Here is a 20,132-nt window from a genome sequence, read left to right on the forward strand (position 1 = left end):
CCCAGCTTTCTCAAAGGACAGTGACATCTTCAAGGAAGAAACGAGGACCAAGGCCTGAGCACAAAGTCAGAGGATGGAGACTGAGAGGTGCCATGCTCCCCCTCCCCCGGGCAGCTCTGAGACGTTCCTCTCTCGCCACCTGCTAGTGTGTCAGGCCAGGGGCTCCGTGAGGCCCAGAGGTGGCCCAGTGAATGAGCTAAAGGGGCCTGCTGCCCATACCACCTCGTGGCAGGACGGTGTCTCAAATCACCCCAGTCACCCAGCCCAACGTGGCTCATGGGGGCCCCCTCACCATTACGGCCCCTTCCAGGGTTTGGGGGACTTGAACTTGTGGCTTTGCTTGTAAATTGGCCTGATGCTTCTCCCTCCTGAAGGACTCCCAGCTCCTGAACTGGCCCATGTGCTTGAGCCACTAGACTGGAGAGTGAGGGGTGGGATGGGGGCCCTGCCCACAGAGGGACTGAGAGGGACTCAGTGAGCAGCCTTTGCCCCTCCCGCTGAGGGCCTCTTTCTCTGGCTGTTTCTTGGTTGCAAGAAGGGCCCTGGAACAGGCCCTTAACATCACCCATCTGCCCCCGCCCCAGCTTCCTTCCGGGACGGCCGAGTGGCAAGCCCAGCAGGGCCGCCTCCCGCTCCCACTTCCTGGGGGCTCAGGACTGGGAGGACTCGGGAAGCGGCTCACCGGGGTCAGTCCTCACTCTGGCGTTGCTCTGCACCCGTTGGGACCTGCTGTTTTACTGGGTTGTGGTTGCAGTGACTGGTGATTTGAGGCCCATAAACCGGGCTGGGAAACTTCTGACGCACAGAACTTTCTGAAGCCCAGACAGGGTCACAACTGCCTGTTTCCTTTTGCAAGAAGCTTCACCTCTGTGAACCTCAACTTTCCCAGTTGTGCGATGGGTGAGCAGTCGGGCAGTCTTGTATTCACTATTTATGGGCGCCCTCGGGAGTCTGGCCAGGTGCCAGGCTCTGGGGAGACAGCCAAGAACCAGCTCTGGACTAAGGGATGAAACCTCGACCTTCTGGTGCCACCTCCGCCTGGGTTTTCTCACCGTACAACGGGCTCCGGCTCACGGGGGCTAGTGGGAGGGAAGGGAGGGGCCGTGAGGTCTGGAGAAAGGCCACCACGAGACACAAATGCGCAGGAAACTCGCCGCGCCCTAAGCAACTTTTATCCCCACTTCAACCTTAAAGCACTAGAACGCTCCCCCAAGGCCAGGCGGCAAGTCTCTGGCAGGACGGCTGCGGTGACTCTGCCTGCCCACGAGTTGCAGCCACTGCTGCGCCCTAGGAGCCGCCGGCCCCCGGGCCAGGGCGGGGAGATCGCCGCCCCGTGCGCCCCGGCCCGTGCGCCCTCGGGAGAGCGTGCCGGCACCAGGAGGGAGACCGGGGGCGGAGGACGAAGGCGGAGGACGGAGGCGGGAGGGGGGGTAGAAGGAGGAGGGAGAGGGGGAGGGGCAAGAAGCGAGGACGAGCCGGGCCCCGCCCACCTGCTGGTGGCTGCGAATGCTAAGCGGCTCCGCGAGGGGGCGGGGCCCTGGGGCGGGGCCTGTCGCGCGCGTCCCCCCACGTGTCCCGGGTTCCCGGCCCTGCCCCCGGCCCTGTGCTTATAATCCGCGATGCCGGCCGAAACTAGCCCTGCTCCTCCGCCTACCGCCGCCGCCTGGGTCGCGGTAAGGAGCCCCCGGCCCGGGAGAGGCCCAGGGTCCCCTTCCCACTACCCAGCCTAGGGCAGCCTCTCCCCGGGTCCCACCGAGAGCGAGCCGAGGAGGCGGAGGGGCCCCGCGGGCTCGGGCGCCAGCGCGGGCACAGGCAGAGGACCCATCCCGAGTGGCCGCGCGCCCCGCGCTTGGACCTGGACCCGGACCCGAGGGAAGGGCGCAGACGCCCGGCGCCTGCTGCTCCGTCGCCCGGTGGCCGGATTCCTGGGTTCCTCGGGTCGCGGGATGGGGCCGGGGCGCGAGCCCGGGGGTCTGTTGGGTTAATTGCTCCCTCTGTGGGCCGAGAACCTTCCTGGATTTTCCTTCCCTGACCCAGCTTCCTCTTTGCCGCGAACCCCCAGATGGAGACCCTGCGAGTCGGGAGGGTGAGGAGTTCCCGGTTCTCTGCCCCTTTCACCCCACCCGTCTGTCTCCGCCTCTTGTTCTCGGCGTGAAACCAGAGTTCCAACCCCACCCCTGCCCCTCGCCCCCGGGACGCTCGGGCGTATCGTCCCCTCCCACAGCCCGGAGCCTCAGTTTCCTCGGGCGCGTGGGCTCCTGACCCGGGCTGCCCGCCCCAGTGCCTTGGGTGTGGCTGGGCTCCCTGCCCTGAGGGGCGTCCGTCGCCGGCTCTGCCTCCTGCAGGGGCCCCGCGTGCTCTGCGCAGGTGGGGCGGGCGGCCCAGCGGGCCCGATTTCCGGCGGGCGCTGGCGCCGCGCCGTAGGAGGGGCTGTGGGAGGGGCGGCTCCGCAGGAAATGTCCCTTCGGTGGCTGTTGCCTTTGGCCCCTTGGACGGCTGCGCCCTCCAGGGCGGGAGGGTCATTGTGAAATGGAGGAAACTCTGATCTGCGCCAGGGCTCCCACTGAGGAAGTCCCGGTGACCTCCTGAGGCCACCTCCGCGTTCCTCTCTGCGAAATGGGTGCGTCTCCGCAGCGTGGGGGTCTGGCCCCACATCGCTGGCAAGAGCAAACCTGTCCTTTCCCCAGGGAGGGATCAAATAGGCCCTGAGCTTTGATCCCTTCCCCTCCCCACCCCCAGCTGGTGACAGGAGATGGCAGGTTCTGCAGGCCAGCAGACCCCAGCCACGAACTCAGGCACAACCAGGTGAGGTCTTGGGTCAGCCTCCCAGCTTCCCAAGCCTCGGTTTCTCCATCTGTCATGGCTGGCACAAGCTCTGGGCTCAGGAAACAGGAAGACTGTGGAAGATCTGTAGACGGTTGAGAGCGGTGCTTGGGTCCATTCATTCACTGTGTCTGGGGAGGTCCTCGCCTGGTCGTGCCAGGCTGGGGACACAGAACAGGAGACAGGCTCCCTGCCCTCCTTCCTTAGGTTCTGATGAGGGAGGGAGACAGGCACTTTGGCGCTGGACAGAAACTGGAGGAGTCTCCATTCCAAACCTCCTCCCCCTTGCATTCCCCTCAGCCCCAGGGCAGGGGGCCTGGGGGTGGGTTGGGGGCCACCTGTGCCCTATGCCGAGAGGTAATTCTGGCTTTGCTCCGGTGCTAGTTAATGAGTGGTGAATCCTGCCCACTGAGCACCCAGGCCACAGGCCAGGCACGGAGTGGGTGGGGGAGGGAGGCCCCCCCACTCGGCACAGTCCCAGCTCCCTGAGCCTCACATGGGCCCCATCAGCTGCCCCCCTGCTCTGGGCTGGTGGGGTCACTGGCTCTGCTGGCTCAGGGCTCCAGGAGCCTGGCTCGTGGTGGGGGGCCAGACCCAGACTCACCTGCTGTGCAAGCATTCTGCCATGCCCCATCTCATCTTCACCCCGTGGGTCCCCCGAGGCAGGTCAGGACAGCCAGAGCCTTCCAGCTCTGAGCACACAGCCCCTGGCCTGAGTGCCTTGCCTGTGGGCACCTACATGGACAGAGATAACCTCGCTGGAATTCGGGGTCTGCGGCTCTGATTTCTGCTGTGATACTGGGCAAAGTCGATCTTCCAGGCCTTGCCTCCCTCCTATGGGCCAGGCTCCCACCCTAGGCTTGGGATTGGCCAGGCACCCATAGGCATTTCAGTATTAGTAGTAGAATAAACAAATGAACGAATGCACTCTTTCCTCCATAACCAGATGCTCTTAGGAGAGAGTCTGCGTGTCTGTCACCAGGGCCTGGTGAGGTCTGTGTAGCCTCCCTACCACCTACCTCAGGGCATTTTCATTGACACTGGAGACTCAACCTTTCTAAGCCAAGGGAGACTTGCAAATGACCCCCAGCCGTGGGTGGAGGGAGTTTGCTGGAGTGCTGGTGTCCCCAAGAGAGCCAGTGTTCCTGACTTGATTCTCAGGCCCCAGGAATCCACAGCCTGTAGCCAAGGGGAGCCTCCTAGCCTCAGCTTCCTCATCTGTCTTTTGGGAAGGGAATCCCTCCCCTGTCTGTGTCTCAGGGAAAAATTACAGATGAAATGAGTCAGGCAAGTAAATATTACAGTGGCACCTCCTGGTCAAAGTGTGGAATTGCAGCCTGGCTCTATCAGACGCAATGGGGGCGGCAAGGTGATGGGGCGCTGTCATCCTAGAATGAGGAAGCCCCCAAATGGGGAGAATTCTACGGCCGGGGTGAAGCTAGGGTTTTTCAAAACTGTGAACCCAGCTCAGCGGAGTTGGAATGTCAGGGAGGGTTCCAGAGGGACCTCCGCTGGCTGTAGGGCTGACACACAGAGAAGCAGAATACTGATTGGTGATAGCTTGTTGGGGATTTTGTCTCCAGGAAGACCTGGGGAGTGAGGGGAGCTGATCTGCGGCCTCCTGGAGGCCAGAGTGTAGGGCACCGAGCAGTAAAGAGCAGGTGTCTGCAGTCAGCCTGGGTTTCAGTCCCGGCACTGCCGTCCCCTAGCTTGTGACCCGGGCAAGCCACTTAACTTTTCTGAGCCTCAGGTTCATCATCTGTAAATAGGTGGTCATAGCAGTCCCCACTATTACGAACATAGTGTCTGCTCTTGTCATCGTCCCGGCTTTGACCTTTCAGAGCCACATGAATTTTCTTAGTGTTGAGTGAGTGCCCAGGCCGGCCTGGCACATTGACAGGAAGCTGGCAGGATGGCTCTGGCTGGGGCCACGGAAAAGTCCCCTGCCTTGCCAACAAAGGCCAGGCTGGCAGGCGTCTTGGCATGAGGCCCCGTCCCTCCCCAGGTGTCCCTCTTCTGGTGAAGGATGGCTGGGCTGGCACTGGGAGCTGGGGAAACCCGCCCCAGGTCCTTCCTGGAGGGTGGGGTGGGGGGCAAGGCTGGGACTGGGGAGGCTGATCCAGCCAGGATATGCTAGACTCGTCCCCTCGGCAGGCAGCCCAGGGTCCTGGGGTGTCAGGACCGGAAGGGCCTCCAGGTTGTTGTGCGGGTGGGGAGAGCGAGGGGCTTGCCTGAGATCAGCCGTGGCCGGGGTGAGGAGAGGTTGGCAGGCACAGGCCCGCTGCCCGGCTCACCCAGCATCTCGCTGAGCCCTCGCAGTCGCCCCCTGCGGCCTGGGCTGCTCTCCCTGCCCCCATCTTGCGGGTGAGCAGCTTCAGCACTCGGGGCTGCAGGACCCAGCCGCTGTGCTTTGCCCGGGGAGTCCTCGCTCCCTGGACTGCGGCTGCTGTCCCTTCTCCTCTCCCCATGTCTCGCTCCCCCAGTTCGAGGCCTCAGCTTTGTTTTAGTTTCAGGTGGCAGGGCAGGGCAGGACAGGCTGGGCCTCCGCACACAGCCCAGGGGCCTTGCTGGCTGAGGGAGGAGGGAGCTTCACCAGGTGCTGGGAGGGCAGGAGCCACACCACTGCCGCATTGCATCACTTTCCCAGCCCACTTGCCCTGCTAATCTCTGCACACACAGGCCCAGACACACCACACACCCACACACATGCAGGCACATACATAGGCATGCGCACACTTTCACGTTCACTCTCAGGTACACCCTCCCGGGTGCGTGCATTCTTTCACACCCCTCAGACCCACATGCATGCAGCCTGGCTGCCAGGAGGCTGGTTTCTGGATGAGAGCGCTCATGGAATTCCAGCCCCTGAGGGGACTTTCATCCTCTCTTTTCATAGGCGAGGAACTGACCTCCAGACAGTAGAATCAGCAGCATTGTTCTGGGTGCCTGCCACCTGCCAGACAATGTGACATGGTCCTTGTCCCCATGGAGCTCACACTGGGGAAAGGGGAGCATTTAGAACACAGCGTGATGCATGCTATGATGGGCCATGTACGAGGCGGGGGGGGGTGGTCACTGAGGCAGAGCAGGGCCCGCGCAGGTGGTCTGTCTCCGTGCAGCTGCCCCTCCCCCACTCCGGTACCCACCCTCTTGGCTCCAGGTGCCTTTGGGAGCTGGCAGAGCGGGAGTGACTCTAACAGCCGAATGACTCTCGGTCCCCCATCTCTCCCTTCCTGAGCCCACCCCAGGGTGTCTGAGCCCCCTCAGGCCTCCCAGAGCTCACCTTGCGCCCGCACTTCCTTCCCCTGCCCCTGATACCTGCGAGCAGTGGCTTGCGGAGCCCAGCTGACCTGGGTTGGAATCCTGGCTCTGCCACTTACCAGCCCAGCGAGGCCCGAGCCTCAGTTTCCCTGTCTCTAAAATGGGGAGAACACAAATGGGAGGGCTCAGCATGTGATGGATATTCTCATTATGGTGGTGGTGGGGATGGCCTCACCGTGTAGACGCCTGCCAGGACTCACTGAACTGGGCTCACTGAACTAAGTATAAGCGGTTTATTATACGTCAATTATGCCTCAATAGAGCTGTTTAAGAAATATGCAATGGGATACACGCCCCACTCCAGCGCACCACCAGCACCATTGTGCACGCACACACGCATGCAGGCACACACTCCAAATGCTTCCTGGGCCAGGAGGCTGGCTCTGGGGCTACTGAGCCTCCCCAAATCTGCTCAGCGAGGTTTCCCAAAGCGGGTTCTGGCAGCTGGAAAGGCCAGGTTTAAGGCTGCTGGTGTCACCCGGCTGCCAGGCCAGGCAGCTGAGCAGCTTGTACCTTTTGCAGAGTGGTTCGCCGAGCCGTGAAGACAGGTTCTGGAAGCCAGGGACCCACACCTCCAATCCCAGGTACTTCTGCCTCCTTCCCTCCATCCTTGATGGCCTGTTGCCTGGCTGCAGTTGCCATGGGCACTGTCTGCTACCCCAGAGTCAAGGTCTGGTGAGTCATCAGCAGCCCAGCCAGTCAGGGACAGGGCCTGGCAGGCAGTTGGAGGCCCCGTGGAGGGGAGAGTTGTGGGCATCCTTCAGAACGGCCCCCAACCTCACTGTTCCATGAAGTGTTTCCCCCTCTGAGTCCAAAAGGCTGTATGGCATGTGAGCCTTGGGGCTGGCCGGTGGGCAGGCCTGGGGGATGTCGGGGACGACACGGGGTGTGTGTTCCAGTCACATGGTCGGGCTCTGCTGTGCAGGGCTGGGTGACAGGACAGCGCCGCTTCATCTCTCTGAACCTCCAGGCACATGGGAAGTTTTAGTATCCAGGAGGCTGCATCATTGCCGTGGTGATAGTGGGGTGCCGTTTCTGGGTCCCGTGGGTCCCTGGAGGGGTGCCCATGGCCTTTCCCAGCAGTATCCAATAAGGACCCTGACCTTGGTCAGACTCCCCTATAAAGTCTCCCACCAGACACAGCATGCCCCCTGTAAAGGTGGGGTGCTGGGGCCACGCCCACAGAGGCCGGAACCAGATGGCCTGGGTCCAAACCTGGCCCTGCTGCCTGCTGACCCCATGACCTCAAGCAAGCGACCTCCCCTCTCTGACCCTCAGTTTCCTCATCAGCAAAGTGGGCATAACAATAGCATGTACTCTCAGGGCCACGCGGAGGGTGCTGGGGGGTGCAGGGCAAGCCCTAATGCAGCCTCAGGGTTTGGTACACAGGAGCCGTCTGGACAGGAGGAACAGCGCCTGCAAAGACAGAGGCGCTGGCGCCTTCTGGAAGCTTCAGTGAAGCTGAGGAGTGGGGTAGAGGGCAAATGGTCCGTCTGTCTGTGCTGCAGAGAGCTGTACCTGTACCCCTGGTTACAGAGAGGTATTATGCCTCCACCTATCTGTCTCCCCTCTGGGCCTCAGTTTCTCCATCTGCACCCTGGAGGAGCTGGTTTCTGAGCTCCTCCCAACTGGGCATGCTCAGAGCTGACTTCACTGAGGTGCTCAGGTCCCCTGTGTTCCCTGAATCAGAGGTACTTGCATTTGGAAAAAGCCTAAAATCCCAGTGTGAAGGTTCCCTAAGGCCCCAGGTGGAAGAGGTACCGGGAGTAGGGGCTCTGCCCGGAGCGTCCTAGCCACCTGCAGGTAGGGGGCAGCATTGCATGCTGGGAAGAGCCCAGGTTCTGGAGCCAGATACAGACACGTGCTCTGTGACCCCGAGCCAGCTGCTGACCTCTCTGAGCCCCAGTCTCTGCCTCCCCAGCGGGCATCGCAACACCTTCTTTGTGGAGGTCATAGTTGGTAGTGCAGGGTGACCCACGCAAGGTCCCTGGGGCTGTGCTTGGCGCTGTCCGAGCTTAGCAAAGAGCAGTTCTGATTGGGGATGGGTGGGCTGCCAGAGGCTCTCCAGACTGCCGTGCATCCTCCACATCCTGGCCTCGGTTCAAACAGCTCAGCCTCGGGCACCCTCTCTAGCCTGTGGGGCTCCAAGATGTGCCTCCCCCTGCCAGCCCCAAGCTCTGCTGTCAGCGTTCCCAGGCCCCAGCGTGGCATGGGGGTGTGCGTGCACGCAGTGTGCAGGGTCAGAGCGCCTGAGGAGAGGCGATGATGGGGAACACCCTGTTCCCAGCCCCCCAGTGGCAGCTTGTCCAGAGGTTAAGGCTGCCCAAGGCCAAGGCGGGGGCTGGAGGCCAGCCAGGAGGGAGCTGTTGGCAGGGGCTGGCCCCGGGTCAGTCTCTTTCTTTGTCTCCCTCCAGACGACATGTCGGGCAAAGGCTCCGTGGTTCTGGCCTACAGTGGCGGCCTGGACACCTCCTGCATCCTCGTGTGGCTGAAGGAACAAGGCTATGATGTCATTGCCTACCTGGTGAGGAGGCGCCTGGCGTGTCTGTCTCTCTTTCTCCCTGTCTGTCCTGCTGCCCATCCAGCCTGCCCGACTGCTCTTTGTGGCTCGTCCGAGCCCGGCTTGCCCTCTCTAAGCCTGTCTAAACTGGGAAAATGCTTCCTATTGTCCTGTCTTGCTTTCTTCATTTGTAAAATGAACTTCCTTGATGCCCTCCAATTCTGAGATGCCCCCCAGAGCATGGAAGAGGCCGGCTCTCATGCGAGTAACTGGAACAGGGACACCAGAAGGAAACTTGGCAGTGCTGCTGGACCAGCCAGCCTGGAGGGGGCCGTTGGCGTGCGCCTGCTGAGGCCCCGGGAAGGCAGACAGTCTCCCCTTTCCAGAAGTCCTTTGTCAGCCCCCAGTAATTCAGCAAAGATTGTAGAATCCTGCAGCGGCTGAGCTGGAAGAACCCTTGGCCATCACCTAGTTCTAGGGTGGCAAATAGGTCACAGGCCATAGGGCAAAGGTTAGGTATGATGTCACTCCCCCATTCAGTGTCCCTAGCAGACATCCCTGATCAAAGTAGCCCCACTTCTGGTGACCCTGGACGTAGCCTGTGAACATTGCTCCACGTGGCTGTGCTCTTCAGGACTCCTGGTTGCAAATTCTAGAAAGCCAACTCATACCAGCTTAAGAAAAAGAGCCAAAAAACATTCCGTTCTTGGCTGATGCAACTGAGAAGTCCAGGGGTGGGACGGCTTCAGGCAAGGCTGGATCCAGTGCTTATCCAGATCTATCTTCATCACTTCTTAGCCTCCCCAGAGACCCTGACAGGAGGGCCCAGGGTGCTCTCATTGGCCTGAGTCACTGCCCACCATGCAGTGGTCACCATGGCTGTGTCTTGGAGGGCTCTGGTTGGCCTGGTTTGGGTCATGGACCCGCCCCTACTGTGAGCAGGAGACACGATTTGCTCCTCTCTCTCCATCCGTGTGGAAGGAGGTCTCAAAAAAGAAGATTCTGTTTTCAGAGGAAGTGAGGATGGCACTCCGGACAGACAGATGTTCAGCTGTTGCCAAGAGTGGTTTGTTTGCTGTTGAGGTCAATCTGCCACCCTGAACAGCACCCATCCCCTGTGAGTCAGTGGGGGAGTGAGGCCCGGGGAGGGCAGGTGCCTGGTCCGCAGTCACCCGGTCGGGGAGAGCCGTGGCTTTGAGTGGATGCAGAGACGGCAGGTGTGTTCATCGTGCGGTCCAGATCCCAGGCCACCGCCGGGCAGAGTTAAATCTGAGTGGCCTCAGAAAAGCACCTGCAGCTAAGCTCTGGGAAGATTCCAGAGTCTGAGGGTCAGAATGCAAGGCCAAGTTCTGGACAGCAGGCCAGAGAGCGGCCAGCAGAAAACATATCAGTGTCTAGACAGGGGGCTGTCGGAAACGGGTGTCCTGGGACCAAGTCCCTGCGCTTGGCTGGGGGAGTGAGCTGGCGGTTGGGACGTTCCTGACGAGCCAACCTTCGTGCTGGCTTTGGGGGAGTTGGCGAGAAGAGATAGATGGGTTCAAGGATGCCTTCGACCTTCAAGGCAATGACAGCAGATGTTGCATCCCAGCCACCCGAGTGCAAAGGGCCGGGCTCAGCCAGCCCTTCAACCCCTAGAAGCAGCTTCCTGGTCGCCCAGGCCGCTCCAAGTGTTAGCTCCTGGAAGCATTCCAGCTGCTCCATGCCCTGGTTTGTGCCCTGTCTCCTTTCCACTATGACCTTGGCCCCTCAAACAGAAACCCCCTCTGTGGGCTGTTGTGTGCGGAGGGCGCTTGCCCAGGGCTCACCCCGGTGCGGGGGGGAGGCGGGGTGCTGACATTCTTCTCGTGCCCTCTTTTCTGCCCCCTGGGCCGACTGGGCCTCTGCTTCTGCTCCTCAGGCCAACATCGGCCAGAAGGAAGACTTCGAGGAAGCCAGGAAGAAGGCGCTGAAGCTCGGGGCCAAAAAGGTACGAAGTAGGATGCAAGATTTGGGGCTGGAAGTGGGGTTTTGAGGTGGGGGGCAGGGGGTTGTTCCTGTCCCAGCGTTCCTTGTCCCGTGCGTCCCGTCCCGCTCGTCCTCTTGCTTCCAGGATATGAGATCAGTGCCTTCAGCTTTCAGGCGCGTGGATGCCATCATCTTCCTCCCCAGACACTCTTCCACCGGACTATCCCACCTCCCACCTCCACCCCTCCCACTTCCCCATCCCTCTGCCTCTTCCCCATGCTGCATCCATCCATCCGCACACTCATCCATCTGTCCATCCATCCCAGCCATTATCCACTCTTCCCAGCCATTATCCACCATCCATCATCCATTTTCCTATCCATCCCTCTTTCATTTTTCTGTCCACCCACCCATTCATTCTTTTTTTTGTCTTTTGTCTTTTTTTTTTTTTTTCTGGAAAAGTTTTGCTGCAAGCTAACATCTGTTGCCAATCTTCCTTTCCTTTTTTTTTTCCTTCTCCAAAGCCCCAGTACATGGTTGTATGCTCCAGTGGTAAGTCCTTCTGGTGCTTCTATGTGACCCACCATCACAGCATGGCTACTGACAGACAAGTGGTGTGGTTCTGCACCGGGGAACCCAACCAGGGCCACCAAAGCGGAGGTGCAGAACTTTAACCACTAGGCCCTCAGGGCTGGCTCTCCGTCCATTCCACAGAATCAGAAAACTCCAGCTGAGTTCCGTGCATTGATTGAGCATCTAATCATGTGGCAGGCAGGCCCTGTGCTGGGTGTGGGGTCCATGTGGTCCCTGCCCCCATGGGCTCCCGGTGAAAAGTGTGAGCTGCTCACATGGGGAGGGTCCCTGGCACTGGGCTTCTTCACTTAGGGGAGTAGGCAAGGGACGGACATGGCAGGGATGGTGTGAAAGGCCACCAGCCCACCTGCCCAGTCAGAACCGGCTGCTTCTAAGGGGCACTTCTGCAGGATTCCCACGTGGTAAGGCTCAATTAGCGTATTAAAACGAATGCGTGAGGGCGTGAACGCCTGTGGCCCCAAGTCACATCACTGGCCATGGGCCTAAAACTGGATGCCCCTCCTCAGAGGCATGTCCTCTTGAGCCTCGGAGAGGGGTGGTCTGAATGGGGGGCCCAGAAAGTGGGGTTCGAACAATCGAGTGTTGAAGACAGGGATGCAGTCTCGGGCAATGCGTGGGCTTCCATGTAAGGCTCTGGCCTCAGTTCGTCCCTCCAGAGAAGCAGTTCTCGGACCATTGCACAAAGGCCTCAGCCACGCTCTTAGTTATTTGGAATTTTTTATGCTGATTTCCTTGCATATAACATTCGGATGTAGTTCTCATTGCTTTTCTTTTCATTTTCATTTTCTTTCATTCTTTGCTTCATTTTTTTTTTTTGAGAATTTATTTTTTTCCTTTTGCTCCCCAAAGCCCCCCAGTACGTAGTTGTATATTCTTCGTTGTGGGTCCTTCTAGTTGTGGCATGTGGGACGCTGCCTCAGTGTGGTATGATGAGCAGTGCCATGTCTGCACCCAGGATTCAAACCAACGAAACACTGGGCCGCCTGCAGCAGAGCACACAAACTTAACCACTCGGCCACAGGGCCAGCCCCTCTTTGCTTCATTTTTTTAAAAAAAATCATTTTATTTTGAAATAGTTATAGGCTTACAGGAATTTGTAAAAATAATACAAAGAATCCTTCACACTCTTAAAAAGTATTGAGGGCCCCAGAGAGCTTTTGTGGACTACGTCTATCGATCCTATCACATTAGAAATAAAAGCTGAGGGGGCCGCCCCGTGGCCGAGTGGTTAAGTTCACGCGCTCCGCTTCAGCGGCCCAGGGTTTCACTGGTTCGGATCCTGGGCACGGACCTAGCAAGGCTCATCAGGCATGCTGAAGCGGTGTCCCACGTAGCACAACCAGAGGCGCTCACAACTAGCATATACAGCTGTGTACTGGGGGGCTTTGGGGAGAAGAAGAAGGAAAAAAAAAGAAATAGAAGCTGAAATTTTTAAAATATTAATTCGTTTAAAAAGATATTAAAGACATTACATGTTAATGTAAGTAACATTTTTACTTACGAAAAATATTTTGCAAAGCAAAAATTTTTCAAAAGAGTGGCATTGGTTTACGTTTTTGCAAATCTCTTTAATGTCTGGTTTTACAGAAGATAGACAGATTCTCTTGGCCATTTCTGCATTTAGTCCGTAATGTGTTGTTTTGATTGAAATTAGGAAGAAAACTTGGCCTCACAGATGTACCGCTGGAAGAGAGAGGAATATTTTAATAGCCTTTTCAGATGGTTGGAGACATTCTTTACTGCATCAAAGCTCAACAAATGATAGTTTCTTGAAAGATCCATGTGATGGGGAATCTGAAACTGTAGCAATGAGATTTTCATGCGTTAAAATCCACCCATCCATCTTGTGCTTTGAGTAGATCCTTTTCCCACGCACCATTGTGCAGCATCACACATTGGTCACTTGAAAAACATTGTTTCATTGAGTTATACAGACCTGCCAAATGCTGATACGTTTCATTATAAAATATCGAAACATCCCGTTTGTCAACATCAGCACTGCTCACATCAGAAGTATTAAGCTGTCGAGCTCAGTGTCACATACAAGTTCTCCATAATTCTAATTTTTGCTGCAAAGCTTGAGTTTTATCATTAGCAACAAGTACTCAGATTTCCTTGAAGTGACAGGGTCACTTCATTCATTTTTGTGAAACTGTCAGCCAAAATCCCATTCTGAAGGACCGCATTTTGTCTGTCAGCCCTTCTTTCAAGTATAAACGATGTTCTATGAAAAAAGCAGCTAGTTCAGCACAGAACTCATTTGGAATATGGCAGAATTGCTTTGTGTTTACTTAACGTTTTGTACTCAAGTGTTGAGATTTAACAGCAGTAATCATTTTTACTGCTTCGTTAAGACCGTTCTTAAGAGAAACTGGCGTCGTGCAAGGAGAGCACAGTGGTTGTGAGTCCTTCGATGCCTCTGCCCCGTTATTGCCAAGGTGCCAGCCCTTTCACCCATCATTGCTTTTGCATATTCAGTGTGAACGTCAATGTAGTGAAAAAGGCAAATAATGGCTAAATATCCTCACAAAAAAATGTTTTCACTCAGAGTTCCCCTGAAAGGGTCTTGGGGACCCCTGGAGGTCTACATTTTGGAAACCGTTCCTCACCCAACCATCACGGTTTCTCAAGCTCAGCCCTATAGACGCGTGGCTGGCTGCCCCGTGCATCATAGGATGTTTAGCGCCATCCCTGGCCTCTACCTGTTAGATGCCAGAACCCCCTCACCCAACCTGCCAGCTGTGACGACCAAAAATACCTCCAGATATTGCCAACTGCTCCCAGAGGACAGAATCACCCCTGGCTTTTGTGGATCTCATCCGTCTCCTGCTCTGGATCTTAAGTGGCAACTAAGCTTTTTTTTTCTTTGTTTTTTTGAGGAAGATTAGCCCTGAGCTAACATCTGCTGCCAATCCTCCTCTTTTTGCTGAGGAAGACTGGCCCTATGCTCACATCCATGCCCATCTTCCTCCACTTTATATGTGGGACGCCTACCACAGCATGGACTGCCAAGCAGTGCCATGTCCGCACCCGGGATCCAAACTGGCAAACCCCGGGCTGCTGAAACAGAGCATGCACACTCAACCACTAAGCAACTGGGCCAGGCCCAGATGGCAACTAAGTTGCATCTCAGGCCCACAATGCTGTGCTGGGAGGGATTTAAGGACCACATCTAGTTTCAGCTGGATGCTGTATCAAGATTGATTAGCAATGTCTGCCATGAGTGCAGGAGAGAAAGGGTTCTGTGTGCTGGATGGATTAGTGATGTCTGCTACAGATGCAGAAAGAGAAATGTAGGTACAGCTTGTCAGGATTCGTCTGCAGTGTCTGTCTTAGATGCAGGCCATTTGGGACCCCTGGGGCTCTGTCTTCCGACTGGGCTTGCCAAGGCTCCCTCTCATGGGCTCCTGTCCCCACAGGTGTTCATTGAGGACGTCAGCAGGGAGTTTGTGGAGGAGTTCATCTGGCCCGCCATCCAGTCCAGTGCCCTCTATGAGGACCGCTACCTCCTGGGCACGTCTCTTGCCAGGCCCTGCATCGCCCGCAAACAGGTGGAAATCGCCCAGCGGGAAGGAGCCAAGTATGTGTCCCACGGCGCCACGGGAAAGGTAAGGCGGAGGACGGACGGCGCTGGGGCTGGCTGGGCAGAGGGAGGAGGGGGCAGAGGCACCTGGGACGGGGACACAGGCTCCTGGACGACGGACGGCCGTCGAGCGCTTGTAGGTTTTTCCCTAGAGCAATCAGGCGTGCGGCCGCCTGTCCAGCAGTAGAAGTGGTGAGTGTCAGGAGGACAGCCACGCCCCGAGCCCCATGTGCTGGGAGTCCACTGGGCGTGTTCCACGTGCCGTGGGAGCCACGTCACCCCATTTGGCAAACTTGATCCCGAGGCTTGGGGACATTGCCACTGGCCAAGGTCACAGAGCGCATGTCACCATGTGATGTACTGGGAAGGGTCGGAAACCCCGAGTTAGCGGAGCGGGTTTTGAATCCCAGCTCTGCCGGGTCCTACCTACCCGTGTGCCCTTGGGTGAGGCCCTTCTGCTTCCTAAGCCTCAGTTTCTTCATTTGTGAAATGGGGGTAACACCCAATTAGGGCTGTTATAACAAAGTGCCACAGACGGGGCAGCTGAAACGCCAGGAACGTGTTGTCTCACGGTTCTGGAGCCGGAAGTGCAGAATCAAGGGGTCAGCAGGGCCGGGCCCCCTCCGAAGGTTCTGGGGAGGAGCGCCCAGCCCCACCCCGGCTCGGGCAGCTCAGGCCTGTGGCTCGTCACTGTGTCGCTCGAGCCTCCTTCTTCTCGTGGCTGTCCTCTCCCTGTGCATCTTCACACCGGCTTCCCTCTGTGTGTGTCTGCTTCTCAGTCCAGATTTCTGCTTTTTAGAGGGACCCCATTCACATTGGATGAGGACCCCCCGATGGCCTCGTCTTAACCTGGTGGCCTCTGTAAAGACCCTATTGCGATAAGATCGCATTCTGAGACCCCGGGAGCCAGGGCTTCAATTTGTCTTTTTGGGGGACACAGGTCAGCCTATGACCCACCCCTGCTTCCGGCCCTTGTGTGTGCCATTGCACGCTGACGGAGGACCCTGTGGGCTGTGAGGCAGGACAGCCCTCAGCACGCTGTCCTGAGGTGGCAGTGCCCAAGAAACAAGATCCTAACAATGTTGACAACTGTCAAGCGATGTTATTATAAAGAATCTCAGTCGTGAGCTCTCAGAGGCAGTGGCCACCACACCAATAGCCTGATCCAGGAGTCGGCTGCTTGACAACCGCACAGTCAGCAGACTCTGAACCTCCCCAGGGATGGGGAGCTCACTACCTTGCCAGCACACATGTGCTAACCTGACCCCGGCCCCCTGCCCTGGGCTGGTTGAGGCAGTGGTTGGGGGAACAGGTCCTGGTTCACTATGACATAGGGACACTCACAGCTGAGATTATGATGGAGGAGATGTGATTTGAGGGTGGCCTTGCAAACAGCCACTCCACCAGAATGGCCGTGGCTCCTGCCTTTGAAAGTTCGCACGTTCGTTCGTTCGCTTGGGCACTGGGTGTCTGTAAAAGGTGGGGGACATGCTGGGTGCGGCAGCGGTGTCGAACTTCGTGGGCCCCTTCTCCTGCCCTCGGGGAGCCTGCGTCCTAGCAAGAGAGAGGAGAATGGACGCATGATAAAGCGGCCGGAGGGGGCCACACCAGGGGAGCCGTGGGGCCAGTGGGCAAGGGGCTGAGGGAAGGCTCTCTTAGAGCACGTCCCTAAAGGATGAGTATCGGTGAATGAATAACGAGACACAGGAAGAGTGTGCCAGGCAGAGGGAACAGCCTATACAAAGGCCTAGAGACTAGAGGCCTGTCTTGGAGCCTGGAGCAGGAGTTGTAGCCATGAGAGAAGCATTTGGTCAAGGCTGGGCCGTGGCCGCACTATGGGATTTGGCTTCGTCCTGAGGGCAATAAACCAGGAGGCATGGGACTGCCCCAGGCTGGATGGGGGGTGGCCAGCGACTCCCCCATTGGGATACTCGGGTTGTTCTGGACTGAATGGTGGGCTTCTGTGGAAGGAGGGCACTGGGAGTGTGTCTTGCTCACACAGGCCCCAGTGTTCACGAATGCCCCGGTCGTGGGCACGTTTTGAATAGGATGGTGAGACATCAGATGAGGCATGGGCGCCCTGGGCTGTGGGACGGGCATGTGCAGGGTGCCTTCCACTCGAGGGTGGTGGGCGAGGCTGCAGGAGAACCCAAAGGTTTGGGACTCGGGGCTTGGGGCCATACATCCCTGCTCCCCACCTTCCCGCTGGGTGACTTCACCCCCGGGAGTCTCCATCTCCCCTCTGTCGAATGGGGATGTGATAGAACCAGCTCATGGGGCGGTCAGGAGCAATGAGCCGGATAATTCCAGGAAAGTGCTCAGCACGGGCCTGGCACGTAGAGAACAGTCAATGGAAGGGCAGTGCCCTAAGCGGACGGTTATCGGACCTCCCTGGGGGCCCCTGCAGGCAGGGGCAGGTCAGTGAGAACATGTGACCGCAGAATAAAGGAGCTTCCCAGCCATCTCATTGTCCATGGTGAAATGAGCTGGGCAGTGAGCTCCCTGTTCCAGGAGGTAGTCAAGCCAAGGCCAGGAGATCAGGATTCTGGAAGGGCTCCTATCTGGAGAAGCTCCCTCCAACAGTACCATCAGGGCTGAGGAGAGGTGGCATTCAGGGCCGATGGAGTGAATGGGCGGGTGGGGGGGGGGGCGGGGTCTGGCTCTGGCTTGGACAGTCCAGGGAGAGAGGCCAGAGCCGCCGGCAGCTGTGTGCGTTGCTCCATTTGGCCACCAGAGGGCACCAGAGGCTTGGATTTGAGGCCTGTGGGGCTGACCCTGGGGAGTAGCCGCTGGAGGCGGCGTCTGCCCAGGGTCCTCTGTTCCTCACTCTGGGCCTGCAAGGCTTTGGTTCTGAGAAGAGCACCCTCTGCAGCCATGCTGTGGCCCCTGGGACTTGGGGATGTCCCTGCAGTTCACGTTCAGTGTCCAGAAGAGGGACACTCAGACTTGAAACATCTCTGGGGCCTTGAAGACAAGCGGTGGGCAGGCCCCAGGGGTCAGGGATGAGGATGGGTGCGAGGGCCCCAGTGCTACCCTCGGCCCTCTTCTGGGGGTTGATGGGCAAGGTGTACGCCTATGCCTCAGTTTCCTCTTATTTACAGAAGCTGAAGCCTCCAAGAGCCTCCGGAGATAATTTCCTAGAACGTGGTGGGGGGCACAGGGGAGTACGAGGAAGGCCCAGGGTGGCGTCCAGAGAAATGCAAAGTTTGAGGCAGTAGGGAGGGACTGGCTGCCTGCAGGGGCTCGTGGTCTGGTTGGCTTGGGGCGGGCATCAGTGACTACGTATCAGGAGGTGGGCGTCCGGATCGAGGGAGGCCGTGTGGTCCCAGGAGGCAGAACTAGGTTCATGTGGGGTGGGCCCAGGATGCTGGCAACCCCAGGGGCAGATCCCAGGAGCACCCTTGGCAGAACTTTCTGCAAGGAGTCCGCAATGAAGAGGAAGCTGGGGTGCACGCAGACTGCAGGGGGTCCTACAGACACGGAGGAGGTCCCACACGCCGGTCCTGAGGTCCTGGCCACTTGGATAACTCAGCCGCTGGGTTTTCTCAGCTTCTGGCTCCTGAGGAGGGCAATGGAGAGAAGCAAGATCTCGGGGGTCCTTGTTCCAGCCTCACAGGTGTCGCCTTCATGCATCCATTCACTCGCTCCATGCACTGAGTGTTCACCCAGCACTGGCTCAGATGCGGGTACAGGACAGGCTTGGAGAGGCACTCGGGGACAGTGATGCTGAGACATCTGGGAGAGCCAGAGTTAGCAGTGACACGAAGACGGAAGGGCACCCCAGGCTGCAGGAGCAGCCCGTGCAAAAGCCTGGGGGCGAGAGGCAACTGCTCTCCCAGGGCCCAGCGAGGGCATCTCCTCTGCAGAGAAGAGCTGGGCTCCACCCCTCCACGTCCCCACCAGAGGGCTGTGCAGAAGCTGGGTGTCCCTTCCAGGGCCTCCTCCCTCCCCCGCAGCTTCGGAAGAGGGGCCTGGAAACATGAGCCCGAGACTCCGGCAGGGGTGCAGGGGGCAGGAGTTTTGTAAATGGCGCCATCTGTATGGCGAGCCGGGAAGCAGATGGGAGCAATCCCGGCGGACACTGCGCCCACGCTCACCCGCACCTGCGTGTGTATCAGCACGTGGATGTGTGTGTGACAGCCATGGTCCTCCGCCCTGGCCAGGGAGCTGCCAGGCGCTGCCCCGGGGTTGAGGAGGGAATGGCTGCGTGGGCCGCGGCCCTTGTCTGAGACAGAGCTGGAAGCAAGGGAGCCTGCGTGTTTGGCTTCTGCGAGGGTCTCTGGCTGGAGAGCAGATGGGTGTCCCCATGCGGGTCCGGGTGGGTAGACACCAGCTTGGTGCTCCTGTCCAAGGACACACAAGCCGCCATTGTCCTGGGGAAACATGAAGCCGTGGGGCCAAAATCGCCAGGGCATGCAACACCACGTGCTTTACAAATGTAAAATGAGTCTGCTTTGTATTTTAACTGCCACTGTTCCCGGAACTGTGCTGGCCATGGGTCCTCGGGCAATTGTTACCACCCCGCGCCTCAGTTTCCCCATCCGTAAGATGGGGACAATAATAGCCTAAGGGGGTTGCTGTAAGGCTGCAGCTCGCTGTGTAGGAAGCTCAGATGAGTCACCTGAATGTGAGCCATTAGGATGGGAGTGTTGCCTTCTGGCTGTGTGACCCTGGGCAAGTGACTTCACCTCTCTGAGCCTCGCTTTCCTCATCTGTAAAATAGTGTTAAAAACCCCACTGGCTCCAGGTGGCTCTCCCGGGTGACAGCCAGCGCACAGTAGGTGCTCATTAAAGGGACTGAAGGGAGGGGGGGGCCGGTCTGGCACAGCTCGTGGCCCCGGGAGACGTTGGAGAACAGCTTCAGCCCCTCAGCTCCTGGCTCTGCCGAGAGGGGCTGAAACCTGTCTTTCTGCGTCGCCTGACAAGACTCTGGAAAATGACATGTTACTCCCGCCGCTGCCGGGCCGCGCCGTGCAGTTTTCACAGTAGGCGGAAGGTCCCTCTGTTATTTCCACAGCGCTCCCGGCTCCCTCCGCCGCCCAGCTGATGGGAGGCAGGCAGGACGTCGCCGCCATTGTCTCCTGGCCCAAGCTGGGCTGGCCGAGGCCTGAGCGGGGGTGGCCTCCTCCCCTCCCCATCGGCGGCTCCCTGGAGCGCCAGGCGAGTGTCCATCTTACAGCAGAGGACACAGGCTCAGCATCAGGGCCGCCTGCCGCCTGCACAAGGGCGATGCGGGCAGCGGGGCGTACCAGGCCAGCTCTGTGCCCTTGAACGAATGAGTCCCTTTCCCTGTCTGGGCCTCAGTTTACCTGTCTGTGCAGAGAGGAGCCGAGGAGCAAAGGGACCCGAGTGGTCACCTGTATCCAC

The 20,132-nt window shown here is 58.4% G+C and overlaps 1 protein-coding gene across 4 annotated transcripts in view; it reads left to right on the forward strand.

Annotated features, from left to right (window-relative positions):
• The first annotated feature begins 1,566 nt into the window (after nt 1-1,566).
• Nucleotides 1,567-20,132, forward strand: part of ASS1 (argininosuccinate synthase 1) — a 53,957-nt gene continuing 35,391 nt past the window's right edge. For 2 of the 4 annotated variants that reach the window (XR_011533679.1, XM_070596962.1), the window contains exons 1-5: nt 1,582-1,673; nt 6,667-6,728; nt 8,559-8,668; nt 10,542-10,610; nt 14,602-14,790. Coding sequence is in view for 2 of the 4 variants with exons in the window: in XM_070596962.1 (XP_070453063.1) it covers nt 8,564-8,668; nt 10,542-10,610; nt 14,602-14,790 (363 nt within the window). In the remaining 2 variants the exon portion in view is untranslated. Of the gene's footprint in view, nt 1,674-6,666; nt 6,729-8,558; nt 8,669-10,541; nt 10,611-14,601; nt 14,791-20,132 lie in introns of all 4 variants that reach the window. The other 2 variants (XR_011533680.1, XM_070596961.1) reach the window with 2 other exon arrangements.

This window comes from Equus przewalskii, chromosome 26 (genome assembly GCF_037783145.1).
Source record: "Equus przewalskii isolate Varuska chromosome 26, EquPr2, whole genome shotgun sequence".
In the NCBI taxonomy this organism is placed as follows: domain Eukaryota; kingdom Metazoa; phylum Chordata; class Mammalia; order Perissodactyla; family Equidae; genus Equus; species Equus przewalskii.